Below are 15,522 nucleotides of genomic sequence, written 5' to 3'. Positions count from 1 at the left end.
ATGTCATATAAAAACCCGTTGATAGACCGTTTGTCTCACTAACTAAATATAAACGTATACGTTAAAACGGAGGAGAAAAACGATAAAAAACATGCGAAAAACAGATGGGTTCTGTCAAAAAAATGTATCTAAACGAAGGAAATGCACTGTGGGCAGGCGGCCAAGTCGCGCGGCATTTCGACATGTCATACTGTAACGTCCGGCCAACCACTAGCAAGGAATACCTCAATTGTCTACGCGGAATATTAGTAGATATCGCAGACAGTTATTGTTATACCGATGTACTTAGAATTCCTGAGAAACGGACTGTGTCAAAGCCACACCACATTACGGAACACGTAGGTTGTATATGCTAATTCATATTACACACGTTTAACTTAATAAATATTTTATACAATGCCCATTTTACTAACTGTTCAAAATATATTAACACACCTGTATTTTATTTTAATTATGATCTTGGTAGTCAAGGATCGTCTGGGGCTAAAAGTTAAAAATAACATGGAAGTTCAAAGATCTTCGAAGACTGCTAAAAGTTGATGCCTCATTTGTCTTCTGTTTATTTACCTGACGGATGTTGACACTTTCAAAAGCAAAATGTATGAAGCAAATAATGGAACGTAAGGTTGAATTGATATGTAGCATGCAAAATTGGATTTTGACAATACATTATTCATTAATCCTTATACTTGTATAATGTATATTAACATTTTAGAGAGTAAACTTGTTTTAACAAATAAGGCATAAATAACTGCCTCATAAGTTACGTTTTCTTTTGTTTTACAGATATTTATATAGTTTATTTATATAGTGTAGCCCAGTTTATTCTGACTAGTCAATTCACTAGTGACCAGATTTTATATATATAAAAAAACAAACAAACAAATTTCAAACGAAAATGCTAGATTTTATGAGCTTTAGTGGAGGACTTTAGTGGTCGGAATGTAAAGAAAGTCTTCACAGGCTAGTCGTTTTGCGGCGAACCACTAAGTAGTGGAGACTGCCCTCCGCTTTGGAATTACAGCTACGATTTTATGATGAAACCGCGGTCGTATAAATAGTTGTAAAGGGCTCTTTCTGATGAAACTACCAAGTCAACAAACACAACCAAATACAAAACGCAATAAGTTATAATTCTATTTATATATATTATTATATTATGCTGCAGTTTTACATATTTACTTAAAAATATATTATGTAAATTATTTCATTGATATGTCTTATGTACCAAAGGTTTGTGCTTGATTGATTTATTTCATTCGCATGAGATATGGATCAGGGCGTCGAATTTTGATCCGATTGTTACATGTTGATTTACAATTCGTCGTCTATCACAGTCACAGTCGCTGGACCGCATCGGATAATGAATGCTGTCTGGGACTCGTTAGGAGTTATTTCCGCGTCTTGTACTTCTCACTGGGCCACATTATGTATTGTTACTTTGGAAGTAATGAATCTATTACTGCAGCACGATTTCAAAGTTATTACTGAAAGTAATTCTCTCAACGGAATACTCTTTCTTAATTGTATTAAATGTAATCTCCATGTTACTATAACTTCTTCTATATATGTTTATAGTATGATCTGATACTTGTATTGATTACCTTTATAGGTTTAATTTTTATATATATGTTTACATTTATTTATAATAGAACCCATATTTTAAAGCTACATATATTTTTCAAAAAACCTTTGTACTTACGTACTATTGATACTTTACCGACTACAGATTTACGGCTTTCGGCAGATATTCACTTTGTACAACATTTTTGGTACTGACGTCACGGTATCTTCCCTCGAGCACACCTATCAGTCACATCCAATACCTTCGCCAAGCAATTTACACGCTGTCACGCGAAACAATTATGCGTGACACATGTGACTAATTTCTAGCCTACATTTTTACATATTATTTATTAGTTTGAAAAGTCAGTCGAACGCACGTTTTCCCGATTCCGATGTCCCTTAAAAAAGAATTGTTAAATATCTGCAACTGGCTCAATGCCAACTGGTCCATTTCTAGCTTCGAAGACGATGGAATGATACTGGTTCACAGTTCATATAGATCGGGCTGACCAACGCTTTGAAGCTTAGGAATTGAGGTTAAACATAATGTGTGTACATGTACACATACGTGCACAGGAAATATGGTTTATGTGAAGCGAACCGAGTAATTAATCTCCCAGCTAATGCCATTACGTGTTGTTGTGTGCGTCTTCTGATTTGAATTAAGGCCATTCCTTAGAATCTAGTTACGTCTTTACATTTTAATACCCAACGCACATTATTACAAACTGATCTACTGGCAAAATCGATGAACTTGTGCCGAATGCGATGCATGCGATGATGAATAAGATACTATCAAAAACGTCGTTAAATTCAAGTACGTCTTGTATGTATTGTATGTATTTAGCTTTGACAAAATTTATTAGCGCGTCACTAAATATGTTTTAAACATCACATGTCTTTTATCTTTTCAGTCATAAACATAAAACTTAACAAATATTTCATAAAGACACTAATTTCCACAAGAAAATGACAGCGCTGGCACGACTACTCGTTATGTGTTGTCAAATTGGTCAATAAATCTAACCAGAAAATCATTCTTTCGTTATAGTTCAACTTCGTGGGAAGGATTCTAGGTCCCAGAGGCATGACAGCTAAACAGTTGGAGCAAGAAACAGGATGTAAAATTATGGTCCGAGGCAAAGGATCAATGAGGGACAAGAAAAAGGTACGGTGTAATCATAGTTGTTTCAACATTCTGTTTGTGACTGAAACTGAACGTGTTTTCTTTTTCGTTTCATGCAGCTTCACGAATAATATGAGGATACTTGGTATATTAGCATTTTTTATAGTTTCTTTGTAGCTATGTCTAAAATCATTATTATTAATTATTGCTTATTTAATGTTAAATTTGAAGTGGAAAGGAATACTCTCACAGGTATCTGATAAGACAAGTTTATTGATATTTACATCCCCAAAGTTATCATCTCTTTCTACTTAAAAAATCTTTTAAAACAACTACCTTTAAATATTGCATATTCAAAATTTATTAATTATATATCTCAGGTGTAGTTGTTTCAAAGATTTTCTCAATCACGTTTTAACATATCCTCAAATAATCCTTTATGAAATGTCCCATTGTAACACAATAGGATATTTGATGATCATTTATCGAACTTCAATATATTTATTAATTTCGCTAATTATAAGCGTTATTTTGACCCAAATCCTACATTTCATACATTTATTTGTTAAACACATTTCAGGAAGATGCGAACAGGGGTAAGCCAAATTGGGAACATCTGGCTGATGACTTGCACGTCCTACTCACAGTGGAAGACACAGAAAACAGAGCTAAGATAAAACTCGCCAGGGCTGTGGACGAAGTCAGACGTCTTCTTATACCTGTAAGTGTGACTTGCATTTTGATTGTAACCAAAAATTGTATTGTAACTTACAAGCAACATTTTTTTGTAACTTGCTTAACCTTTATTTTTCCTGGAGGTACGTTCGTATATTACTGATTCGTATATATATATTTGATAGCTTTTAATACTTATAACGGATTAAATTAATATGAATTTCTGGTCTTATGTTTATATGCTAAAATAATAAAGTGTGTTATTTATTAGACATTTCTGTACAATTTCAGCAAGCAGATGGAGAGGATGAGCTGAAAAAGCGTCAGTTAATGGAACTAGCCATTATAAATGGCACATATCGCGATTCAAGCGCGAAGGCTGTCATGCCAGTCAACGGTCAGTGCCTCATAAGTATGGTCGCATTCATGTTTTGTCACTAACAAATATATTAAGGTCTACTAATATTTTGAGATTTAGTCAATCTTGGTTCATGTTTTATTCACATTTATTTAGATATTTCCTGTATGACTCAGCGTAGTTTCTGTTCAAGTTCACGAACGCGAATCTTACTATAGCTTTTTCTTGCTTGTTTTCAATAGCTGGATTATTTTTACATGTGTCAAGTTACATCACTTCCATTTCAGTAATATTGCACAAAATTATTACACTTGTGAGTGACAAATGTTAGCCAAGATCGCGCGTTTGTTATTTCTAATTAGTTCAAGGTTATTATGTATAAAGTATGGAAAATCATAACGATCATGATTGCATATACAAAACTTTAGTGTGTTTTTACAATGGTTCATTTTGTGTTAAGCACTATGCCAATGAATTGTTTCTGGTGATGAGTCAGTGTGACGTCGACGAGATGACTAACTCATGGATTTGCGGCATGTTACGGTTGTTAACTATTAACATGGGGTGATTACATTACTCCCACTTCTGATGTTATTTCTCTCTCCCTCATTAAATCGACTCTCGTCGGTTTTGTGTGAACATTCTCAGCAATTGCTTTAGAATGAATATGGAGTTATTTTGTCTATCTTTTGACACGAGCAGCTGCATTGAGTTTCTTCACGATGTTTTCCTATAAATTTAGTACCTATTTGCGTTTCCTTACGATGTTTTCTTTTACCAGAATACATTTTACACTGGAAAAGTTTATTGGGAGTAAATCCGAATTTCCTATAACAAATTTGAGATTCCTACGATTCGATATGAGAAGTATTTTGGTATTTGTAATAAACGTTCGAAATAACATAAATGTTAATGTCGCGCTGTCTAGACGTTTTCCTCCACTGACCTAAATATAATGATGTTTCGGTTCGATGAGCAAGTCCGCCTGCGTAATTACAGGTGCATGAAGTATTGTACATGTTATTCCTTGGGTTGGCACATGTTTTGCATTAACATGGGATTCTATTTGTGTGTTTCATTCATGTTAGATTTTTGATGATTTTTGTATCTTATCACTACGTTCCTTATCATGTAAATGGGAAAAGTATCTATCTCATCACTTTATTTATTATTGGGATTTGGATCAATCTTCTTCATCATCTTTGTCTCTTTCATCCTCCTACTATTAGGCGTTGTCCTCGGAGACAAAATGACGCGATACGAAAATATCAAATGGACGGACATCCTTTCATAGATTACAATCGTTAATACCTCTAATAGATAGTTGTTTTAAAAATTTACAATGTGACCATTACCGTGTCGCATCGCGAATTTGTCTCAACGAGGACGCGGGATCACGTTTTGGGTTATTATTAAAAATCGGGAAGTATAAAGATCCCAAAAATTGATACAACGAAGTGGACTTCACAGCCGAAGAGGAATGGCGTCGGGTGGCGGCCGCTGCCGCCGAAACGCAGCGGCTGCTGGCACCGGGCGGCGGCGTGGCGGGCGTGGGCGGCGTGGCGCTGCGCACGCCGGCGCCGCTGGGCGCGCCGCTGATCCTGTCGCCGCGCATGTCGGGCCCGGGCGCGCTCAACGGCTCGGGCGGCGCGGCGGCCGGCTTGCTGTCGCCCGCGGAGCCCGCTCACCAGCTTATCTACGCGTCGCCGTACGCCGAGTACGCCAACTACGCCGCGCTCACCGCCGCCGCCAACCCGCTGCTCACCGCCGAGTACGCCGCCGCCGACCATACGGGTGGGTTGTTCGCCCGTTGATCTCCGATTCGATACTTGATAACATCTTCATTTAGCTAACTTTATCGCGAGACTGTAATTTCGTGCGAGAGTAGCTGATGGCCTACTTTTTTGTAGGTTAATAACCGAGAAGCCAAGGTGTTATCAAACATCGAACCTAGATTATACTTACTAACTATATACACGGTACCGGGTATATACGGTATGTAGACTCGATTTGTAAGTCGTTTGAACTTAGGTATGAAATTATTCTAGCAAATTTAATGAAATAGATTGAATTGAGACTTAAAATTGTTAACCGTACACTTTGAACTATATCTAAGAGTTTGCTATAACCGCATGTTCTTATATTCAGGCCTAATACTCTATTCGAAATGCATGTCTCATTTACGTTCACATCGGTTGTTATTTAAAACTAGACTTAGCTTTTCTTGCCTTCAATATTTACTTCAAGCCCTCTAAATAAAAATTAATGAAACGTCTCACGTCATCGTAAAGCAATGACACAATTTCGTCAAATGAAAAAAGAAATATCGGACGCGTGATCGCGACACTAACAAGACTAATGCAATTATTTTAACACATGGTGTAGAGTATATTTTAGCTGTGTGTGAAATAAATATTTTAATGGGGTTTGCAGCGTCGAGGTATCTACTTGCTGGCTTTTGACAATGGCCGCACCATCTGCCAACATTAAGATACGACAGACTGCAACACTCGCCGTATCCGCCGCATCACTATAACCGTCCTTGATACTTGAATACGCTTCTTACCTTTTACAGGACGCATATATACAGTCATAATAAAGCCATCATATTACTAGATTAAGATGTATTGTTTTAAGTACGGTTAGATTAGTAAATCGATGTGTACCTACGAACTTTTCTTAATTTTTTTACGAACATTGTTTTTTTTCTTCTGCGACTGTTTGTACAGTTTCATAAAAGTATATTTTGTTTTCGAACAATCAAAGATATAATTTATTACGTACAGATTTATCATAATATTTATTTAATAATTTAATCTTGCATAATATTATTTACAAAATATTATAATATTGTCGTTGCCTCGTATTAGGTTTGATGGCAGTTAAGCATTATTGTTTAAAATATTTAATTTAATATTAATGGAACTGCCAATATGATATATGACTCCTTAAGTTACCGAATTTCGTATACAAAGACATAGTTTTATATATATATATATATATATCCATACTTGCATATTTATTTACCTATATCGTCACAGACTTCTTTCGATGATAGCTAGATCCATCGTCTTATAGTTCTTGTTATAACCCTTGCTTGTAACACAACTAATAAATTAACATTTTTGTAGAAGATTCAAAATTCATAAATACAAAAATTGCATCACTTAGGTGACTATAGATATCCACCATCTTGCATGATCGTTATCATTTCCATATTATTAGTCTAGATTTCCAGTCAGCACACCATAATATGTGAATAACGATTTTATTCTTTTATTAACAACACAAAATCTCTGAACATAGAAACTATTTACCTTCTTCTATTCAGCGATTACAAGCAAAAGGGACCAAATACAATTTGAACTTAATTAAAAAACCAACAACTTACACTTAACTATAAATTAACAACACTTAACGATCAAATTTGCGGAACATTCTAGGCGGTTATAAAATATTTTAAATATTGTAACAAAAATATTACGAGATAAACGTATTTTTATGTTATTGTTACAATTTTTACATAATTTATTAATTTAATAGCCATATTATGTTTATAAACATACCATAGGATAAGTATTATTTTTATCTTTAAAAGATCTTTAGATAGGTTAGAAAAGAGTGAGCTTTATAAAAAATATATTCATATAATTATTATTTTTTAGGTTTATTAAACCACAGTTAACACTGTAGAGTCAATTTATTTAAAATGAAATTAAAGCCAGACATTACCTGTACCTCGGCCGGGCTTTCTGTTCGAGGGTGAAATATTTTATTTTGTTATTATTTCCAAAGCAATATCATAGGTAACTTTAGGCCATAGAGTAATTATAGAAGTTAGTGTCGCTGCCGTATTTTTCTTTTCGTAGTATTATATTAAATTGAGGACGTCGGCAGCGGCAAATAACTAGGTATTTGATATTGTAAGCGCAGAAAACTCAGAGCTTTTATTGGTTAAATGAGATTAAACATATTTGCAGCATTTAAGCAGTATGTAGTCCCAGGGCCACAGTTTCTCACTAGTGAACAGCGTAATTTTATTGTTTTGAAAGCCAGTGGGGCTGGGTGCCTCAGTGTTGATTGGAGGTTTAAAGTATGTTCTGTCCAAGACACAGATTAATATGAGTATGCCGTTAGGTGTGGTGAGGAGGGCGGGTCGGCTCACGCAAGTGCGGGAGCACCCTTACCAGCGCACAGCTTTGCCGGCGCCCTAATTCGCCATTTTGCTCTCACGCCGCCATTTTGTTCACAAGGTGAGAAGCGCGCGCGCACGCATGCATAAGATGAATAAGTTTGCTTGCACTGTAGACTTGATATGTTGTGTGAATCGTAAGCATACAAAAACCCTCGTAGTGAATATGGATTTCGTTTTATTAAATGGTATTTCCAGTACGTATTCACTTTTTTTGTATGCCGACGCCTATGACCTAAAACTTACGTCATCAATGAATCTCAAATTGCGTTCAATTTAATTTACATTTGAGCATAGTTTTGAGTCATAGCTATATATTTGGAAATGGTATTACTTGCAATTGATTTTCATTTCCTGGAGCAACCATATTCGTCTGTAGTATGCGTGAGTGCTTCTGCTTAATTGTCTCTCTGTGTCTCTTATATTTTGATTTATTTAATATTTATTTAATTGTGTACTTATTAGCTATATCTCGAGTATTAAGAGGAAGGACGTAAGATGTCCATCGCTACTTCATACTGCATCTGAAGCGACACTGCATAATTTGAAAACTGTGATTTTTATATTTCTTTTTATGATAGATATTTAGATCTGTTACATGTTGTGATCCGCGGCATTATTATGACGAAACGTTTTCTCCAATATTTTATGTCTAGATTTTACCACAATAAAAGTATTGATATTTCCAATATTACTGTTCCTACTTAAGAAATCACAACATGTGCCTCCGAACAGTCATTCTGTTCTTTTCGGGTATCATTTACAAATTATATTATTTTATTAGTGGAAAGAAGGATCGCTTTCTCCAATTTTTGTCCGATAGATAAAGTTAGTCCTTATTGCTGAGATTGTTAAAGTATAATATGATCGTTGCCAAATAAAGTCCACGGAGGTGCTATAGTCGGGTTGTGAGGTCCTTCTTTCCGGATTTTCGCCCAGTATTAGTCAAAGGGATGAGCATTTTCAGAATTTGTGCCATCGATCCAGTATTATACAAAATGCCCCACCTTTGACTTCTCATTTCATTATCATCACAACATTTTCTTAGTCAATTTAAGATTTTTATATGATTTTTTTTTAAACTAGTTGTTTCTATTTTGTCTTAGGTAAGTATTATATTACTTTCTTATTTGAAAGTTGTTAGTATTAAGGTAATTTGCACTTGTGTCCTTGTGGATTGAATACGGCACCCATATGGGTGCCGTAACGGGCACATGCCCGTTACGTATTCTCACGCTTCTTTTTATCCAATTTTATTATTATAGTTCAGAAATCTATATTCGTAATTTTATAAAATGAGTTATATATAATTATAAACGATGATGTTATGTAAAATATTGTGTCAGTTGTTGATTGTAAATAAATGCATTTTCAGAAGATATACATGCAATAAATTTGTCTGAAATTATGAGTTTTTTTTTTTATTGTCGTTCGCGGTTAAAGTTGATTTGTGTTAATTTGTTTAATAGATAAGTCGATACAGTTGATGACGTGTAGTCATTGGTCAGTTGTAGCCTCACACAACTAACACGCAACTCCACAAGGCCAAGTCCCCGTTTGTTGACATAATAATAATTTTAAGTGCACTATCATAACAGCTATTGTCACAACTTGCAGATTATCTGTAACTATGTATTTATATTATATGAGTCACTAACATGCAAATATGTAATGACGTTGAATAATGTTATCACAGACTATTAACAAACTGTAAGTGAATGCCATGTACAAGTTTATTATTGAATTTAAGCAATGTGTTGACAGTAACTTACATACTTGCATCTGGGTGCTATGGTTATACATAAGTGATAAAAATATTATGCTTGTTTGTTTGAGCGATCTTCGACGCATGTTGGACAAAACGTGATGTGTCGAGTATCGCTCGTTTGGGAACTATTGGGCATTTAATCCTATATTGTAGATTATCATTATCATACTAAATTATTTTAACATTTTTCAACCATTAACTGCGTAAACTAATGAAGTAAGTACCCGTTACAATAATTTATTAACCGGGCCATACAGAACACAATGTCGCGGCGCGAATGCCTGATAGCCTCCCCTTAATAGTTGTTTTATCAGAATTTTCTATAGTTTATGATAAATGCCGTACACTGGTCATGTCAATCCGAGTTGACGGTTTACGCTTGTTAAGCTGCATGTCGTGCCGGTCCCCGCAACTTAAAATCGGCTATTTTTATACCTTCGGTTTCATTTCATATTCCTTATTCTCCTTTGTGATATTCATAAACGTTCACACTAAAGATTTACTGTGATCGACAGCAAATTTTGGACTTTATCAGAAATTATTTAATTTCTCTGTCTCATCCTTTCATTTCGGTTTATAAGCAACGAAGCCAATTTCTAGCACTATCTGTAACTAAAAATTAGGTACGTTTCCATTATTTTTCTTCATCGCAACACCAAATTACCAAATAAAATCCAAGACGTTGTTCATTTCTTCTTTAAAAAAAATAATTGACACAAATTTCTGATAAATGTCCGATAACGTTTACGAATAACGGACTCGCGGCAGCCAATGAGCATAGTCGTCTCGCGATTGGGGCACTCGTGTCGGAGCAGACATTATGATCGATACTAACATTCTGTTTTCTTCTTCTCGTTAACCCGGCTAGGTGAGTGCTAACGGCGCCAAGGAACTAACAGCAGCGAGAACGCCCGGCCCTGCCGTAACATTTACACCTACACCGGAACCGGAACCGGTACCGGACCATCGACCACCATGTAGCTATTGCTGGGCCTTTCACGTTAACATATACTATGTATTATAATAGTCTAACTATTAACATTTATATGCCTGTTATGTTTATAACATGATTTAACCTTTAAATGGCGCACGCCATCGACTATATTTACTTATTGTAATTTTTTTGTCGCTTTATCGTGTTGTGTTTAGCACGAGTTGTTAGGCCCCTGAAGCGCGGTGCTAAATGTGTTTCAGTTGTGTTTTTATTTTGTCTGTTTCGATGTCAATGTTAAGAATGTTTTCAGTTTTCTTTTTCACCTTTAGCGCCGTGCAAATAAACATTTTTTGAATCTGAAGTATGAAAATATACCTATAAGCCAGTAAGTACTTTAAATCAGATTGAGTTCTGAAGTAATAGAGTCTCTATTTAATGCAAGTTTGGGCCAGAAAGCTACTTACTGAATAAATCAGTGAATTAAAAAATAATCAGTACAAAAAAATAAATACGAAGCTATGTTGTGTGCAGAAATATTATCAAGATTGCGGTATTCTCATGCCAGTGTCAAGTAAGTACTATTGTTATTGAAAATTTCAATGAAAATGTATTGCATAAACTTTTTATTGGACTGATATTGGATTTCTAATGTAGCTTGTTCTTCATATACTCATTGACCTAACAAATATATTTTCGGCAATAAATTTATTTAACATTAAAACCAAAGACTAATATAATTTTGAGAGCTATATTTCATTCAAATTTAAATCGAAGTCTTCCTTACGACCATTGAAATGCGGTCAATGGGTGTATGAACCTCATTATATCATTTAGGGATATATTTATAGTATTTACATATTTTAGTTTTTAATATTTATAGAAAAAATAAATATCTGTGCATCCCAAGTGCCTTAATTATGTACAATGTTCGCCCACTGTGGTACTATAAACTGTTAATTGCTTATTAATAATTAAGTTAGAAGAGATTAAATTATTGTTAACATTGCTATTATGTTAATCATTATATTATATACAGAATAGATTTCTAGAATATTAAGCACACAGTTGAACATTATTAGAATATTGCGATAACGTTATAACGTTAATATAGATACACAAAATAACGAACTTAAAACAAAATCTCTTTGAGAATCTCTGGAATATTATATCTCAAGATGTAAGACTTTTTACAGTCTTATGAAACTACAAGAGCTTTCTCAGTGCCTTAAATCTCAATTGTTGCTTTTAAACCGCAACATTTGTATCTTAAAATTTGTAAGTGTTATGTATATAGCTTACATATTATATTGTTTAAAGCAATTATTATAACGATATCATCATTAAGTAACGTTAAGTGCAATAGAAATGTTATGTCTAATTAATATTTTATTATAAACAATCTCAAGGTAAAATGTGTTTTGCATATATTTTACAAATATGAGATCTGATATTGAGATTAACTAATAAATCTACAAGGATTATAACGTTACTTCGTATAAAATGTCTATTGCATAGTTTTTTTATATATAAAAAAATGTTTACAACATAAGGTTAGACTACAATTTATACTAAATTTTTATAATACATTTTAGGTGCTTTTCATGTTATAATCTCAAAGTTTTATTCATCAATTAATTCTACAAGAAGTAGTTACTCGGTCACATCAGATCTATTCATTACATGCATAAATTATTTTTCATCTATATTGCCATCGATATTATTGTATTTCTTGGAAGTTGTTGACACTCCGTCCATGATTAATATCATAAATAAGTACTTAAATCTTTTGGTCTCTCGCGCATAATGTGAACGCATTAATTTGAGATACCGGCTATATTTTGAAATCACAAGTAGTGTTAACAAGATATTATTAGGAGTAATTTTGTAATAACATTTTCCCGATTTCTCTGTAACTTAAAAAATATATAGAACCCCGCCATAGAATTTTTAGTGGCAAAAATCAGATCTAAAAGTGTTTTTAAGAATAAAATTGAAAATAAAGAGTTTTGGAAAGAGATATCAAACATGTTTATTAAAATTATTTTTATCGATGACTTAAATTTTCTGCGTTTCTGAAATTTTTCTTTCCATGTTTATATTTCAAAAAATTCAACACATTTTGTGTTGAGAAAAGTATATCTGGAAAAAATCTTAATTTTGTACAAATCTATTATAAAATTACAAAACGAAGCATTTAACTATATAATAATGCCATAAAGCTTCGAAGCATTAAAATGTAACAAAAAAAAGTTCTGTCTCTAGTTGTGATTTACTTGAAATAATAATAATGTACAAAGTAACAGTCTGCAAGTAATTATTAGTAATATTGTTATGTTTCACTGCAATAACAATTTGTTTCTTGAAACATGTATTGTGCCATCAACAGACAGGCATGTCAATTGTTTTTATTAATATAAATTTGTACTTATCTTAGTAAGGCGACTCTATGAGCTCTGTGGCGCATCTTTTTAATTTTAATCAAGTATAACAAACAAAAGCAATCTATAAGAAACAACTTATTCCCGGTAGCATTTTCAATCCATAGTAATATTTCTGTCTATAAGATGAATAATAATAAAATCTGCTCAGTATTAATGCCGTGCCCGTATATTAGCGCTTGTGTTAGATTTTTACCAAATTGTTTGTTTTGTTTTTCACAAATACATTGATAAAACTGTGGTGGTGGCGCTGGTGGCGCTAGTGTGTGCGTATGGAGCCTTTAAAAAAGTCAAACAATTTAATACTTAATACGAGTTAATAAATACATGATATACATAACATAAAGTTCTCTATATTACTTTACAACTCGATAGGTAACTAAAATATTTTTGCCTAAAATATTAAAGTTAACGGGGGCGCCACTGCGCTATGGAAGCCTTAAACGGCAAATCGAGGGCCGTAAATGAACTTGTACATATTTATGTTTTTTTTTTCAATATAGTATTATTATTAATGGGAAATTTAAAAAATCTTGAATTGTTTTCCAAAAAAAAAACAAAATAGAGAATATTTTTAGTTAAGTGAGATTGTGCATATGTCTGTTTTGATGTGTGTTTAAGATGATTTGGTATTAGTAAACATTTTAAAAAGTAACATTGTTGTTTTTAATCCAATTCCCTTGCCTCGCCCTACTAAAACTTGTACGTTTACCTACATTTCCTGTGACCCCCTTGCGATTGTCTTTTGTGTCTAGTGAAGCGTATATGTTATAAATGCAAAGTAGGTATTTGTAAATCACAATTTGTTTACTTATTCCTAACGAGAAAACAACACAGCGACGGAGCTACAACGTAGCGTGGTCGTAACGGTTAGAGCGGGTTACACCATTGCTCAACAGCTTGACGTCCTCGGTCATGTCAACATGGAATTAGTGTATGGTACTCCGTGTACCTACCATGGATTTAGTAGGTACTTCGTCGTAGTACCTACTAATTCCATGCTCAGAACAACGTATATATGATTTTTTTACTCGTCAGTAAAAAAACGGAGCACGAAGGAGCAAAGGGAACACGCTCTTGTTTATGAATTGTAATTTTGTATTAAAAGTAGGTACATTCATTTCATTATGAGTCTGCTTGCCAGCAAAGCTAGGAGGCTAACTTCATTCATCTAGTATTAAATAACTACAAATCGTAGCAGTGTCTACGAACATCGCTACCACCTACTATAATGTCTGTGATTGCTACGAAACCAGTAGCGCTCTCTGTTGTAAAAAGGGGGAATTTTATCTACGCTGCTGCTTGACTACTAAACTAAAAGTTGAATTACTATGTCGATAGATGGCGTCCTGCTACTTTCTTTAGTCAAATCTTTTTTCTACTGGCAGTAATTTTTCCAGAACATTCCAACTCGACGGCCAGTGGTCCAGATTTTCATGGCCAAATAGCCACCTAAGTATACATGCTTAACATTTCGCCGTACTTTAACGGATTCGGCAATAAATATAAATGACATAAAATTACAATCTCGTATTTTTTGTCTACCTATTAATGTATATTATCAGTTTTGAGACAAAACACTGAGACAATAACATTTGGAAAAAGTAGGTTATCTTTAAATTAAAAATAGGTAAGTATCTAACTAGATGATGAGATAATGGAAAACCTTGTTAATTATTTAGGCAATACTGATAGATAAATATTTATTGGATGTCGTCAAAATAACAAGTCAAAACTATCAGTAAATTAAAAATACAAATAATAAAATAAAACATAAATAATTGCAATGTCAATAAAAATGCCACCCCGAATTGTACCCGGTTCAAAAGTACCCATAACGATAGCTGCGTTTCCTTGTTGGATAGCAATTTAACCAGAATTGAACCAGGCCTTTGAACCAGGTACAATCCGGAGCGGTAGTCATATCCACGAGATAGATAAATGCTTGGCTACCTATAATTCAAATCTAAACCCGCCTGAAAGTATACCTAGTTGTTTCAGGTAAAGGTGGAACTTGAATGCTACTAGTTTTAGTTTCGTTTAAATTCTAATTATAATCAAGCATTCATCTGCAATAAGGTCCATCATCTCCAGGAACGTAATAGAAATACCAAGTAGGTAGATACCGTGATACTTAATAGGTAGGTACCTACCCAAATTGATATGCATCTTCGTACTGTCACATTAGAACTTTGATAGTTCGTTATTATTTTCCGTGGTTAACAAGAGGTACCTAATTTAGTAATTTCGACAAGAGATGGATAGAAAAGACCAGAGCTTACATGGAAGATTGGGGAAGCGCTTTTTGCTTTTTGAAGCTCATGGCATGGGCTGTTATAACTAGGGGACATGTTATAACTAAGTATTAAAAAGAAGACGAGGTAAATACTTGCCTATATGTAATAGAATATATACTGCACAAATAATACAATATAACAAGAGAGGGAATCCAATTAATGTAACCG

At 33.9% G+C, this 15,522-nt stretch overlaps 1 protein-coding gene across 6 annotated transcripts in view; it reads left to right on the top strand.

Annotated features, from left to right (window-relative positions):
• Nucleotides 1–13,712, top strand: part of how (held out wings) — a 61,927-nt gene extending 48,215 nt beyond the window's left edge. Inside the window, exons 3-8 of one of the 6 annotated variants that reach the window (XM_053749276.2) lie at nucleotides 2,618–2,734; nucleotides 3,273–3,413; nucleotides 3,659–3,779; nucleotides 5,184–5,519; nucleotides 7,863–7,978; nucleotides 10,554–13,712. In XM_053749276.2, coding sequence (XP_053605251.1) covers nucleotides 2,618–2,734; nucleotides 3,273–3,413; nucleotides 3,659–3,779; nucleotides 5,184–5,519; nucleotides 7,863–7,939 — 792 coding nt within the window. In that variant the 3' untranslated portion in view covers nucleotides 7,940–7,978; nucleotides 10,554–13,712. Of the gene's footprint in view, nucleotides 1–2,617; nucleotides 2,735–3,272; nucleotides 3,414–3,658; nucleotides 3,780–5,183; nucleotides 5,520–6,158; nucleotides 7,138–7,862; nucleotides 9,326–10,553 lie in introns of those variants that run through there. The other 5 variants (XM_053749279.2, XM_053749278.2, XM_053749277.2 and 2 more) reach the window with 5 other exon arrangements.
• Nucleotides 13,713–15,522: the final 1,810 nt, after the last annotated feature.

This window comes from Plodia interpunctella, chromosome 9 (genome assembly GCF_027563975.2).
Source record: "Plodia interpunctella isolate USDA-ARS_2022_Savannah chromosome 9, ilPloInte3.2, whole genome shotgun sequence".
NCBI lineage: Eukaryota > Metazoa > Arthropoda > Insecta > Lepidoptera > Pyralidae > Plodia > Plodia interpunctella.
Note: the sequence above shows the minus strand (reverse complement) of the source record. Positions and strands in the feature narration are given on the sequence as shown.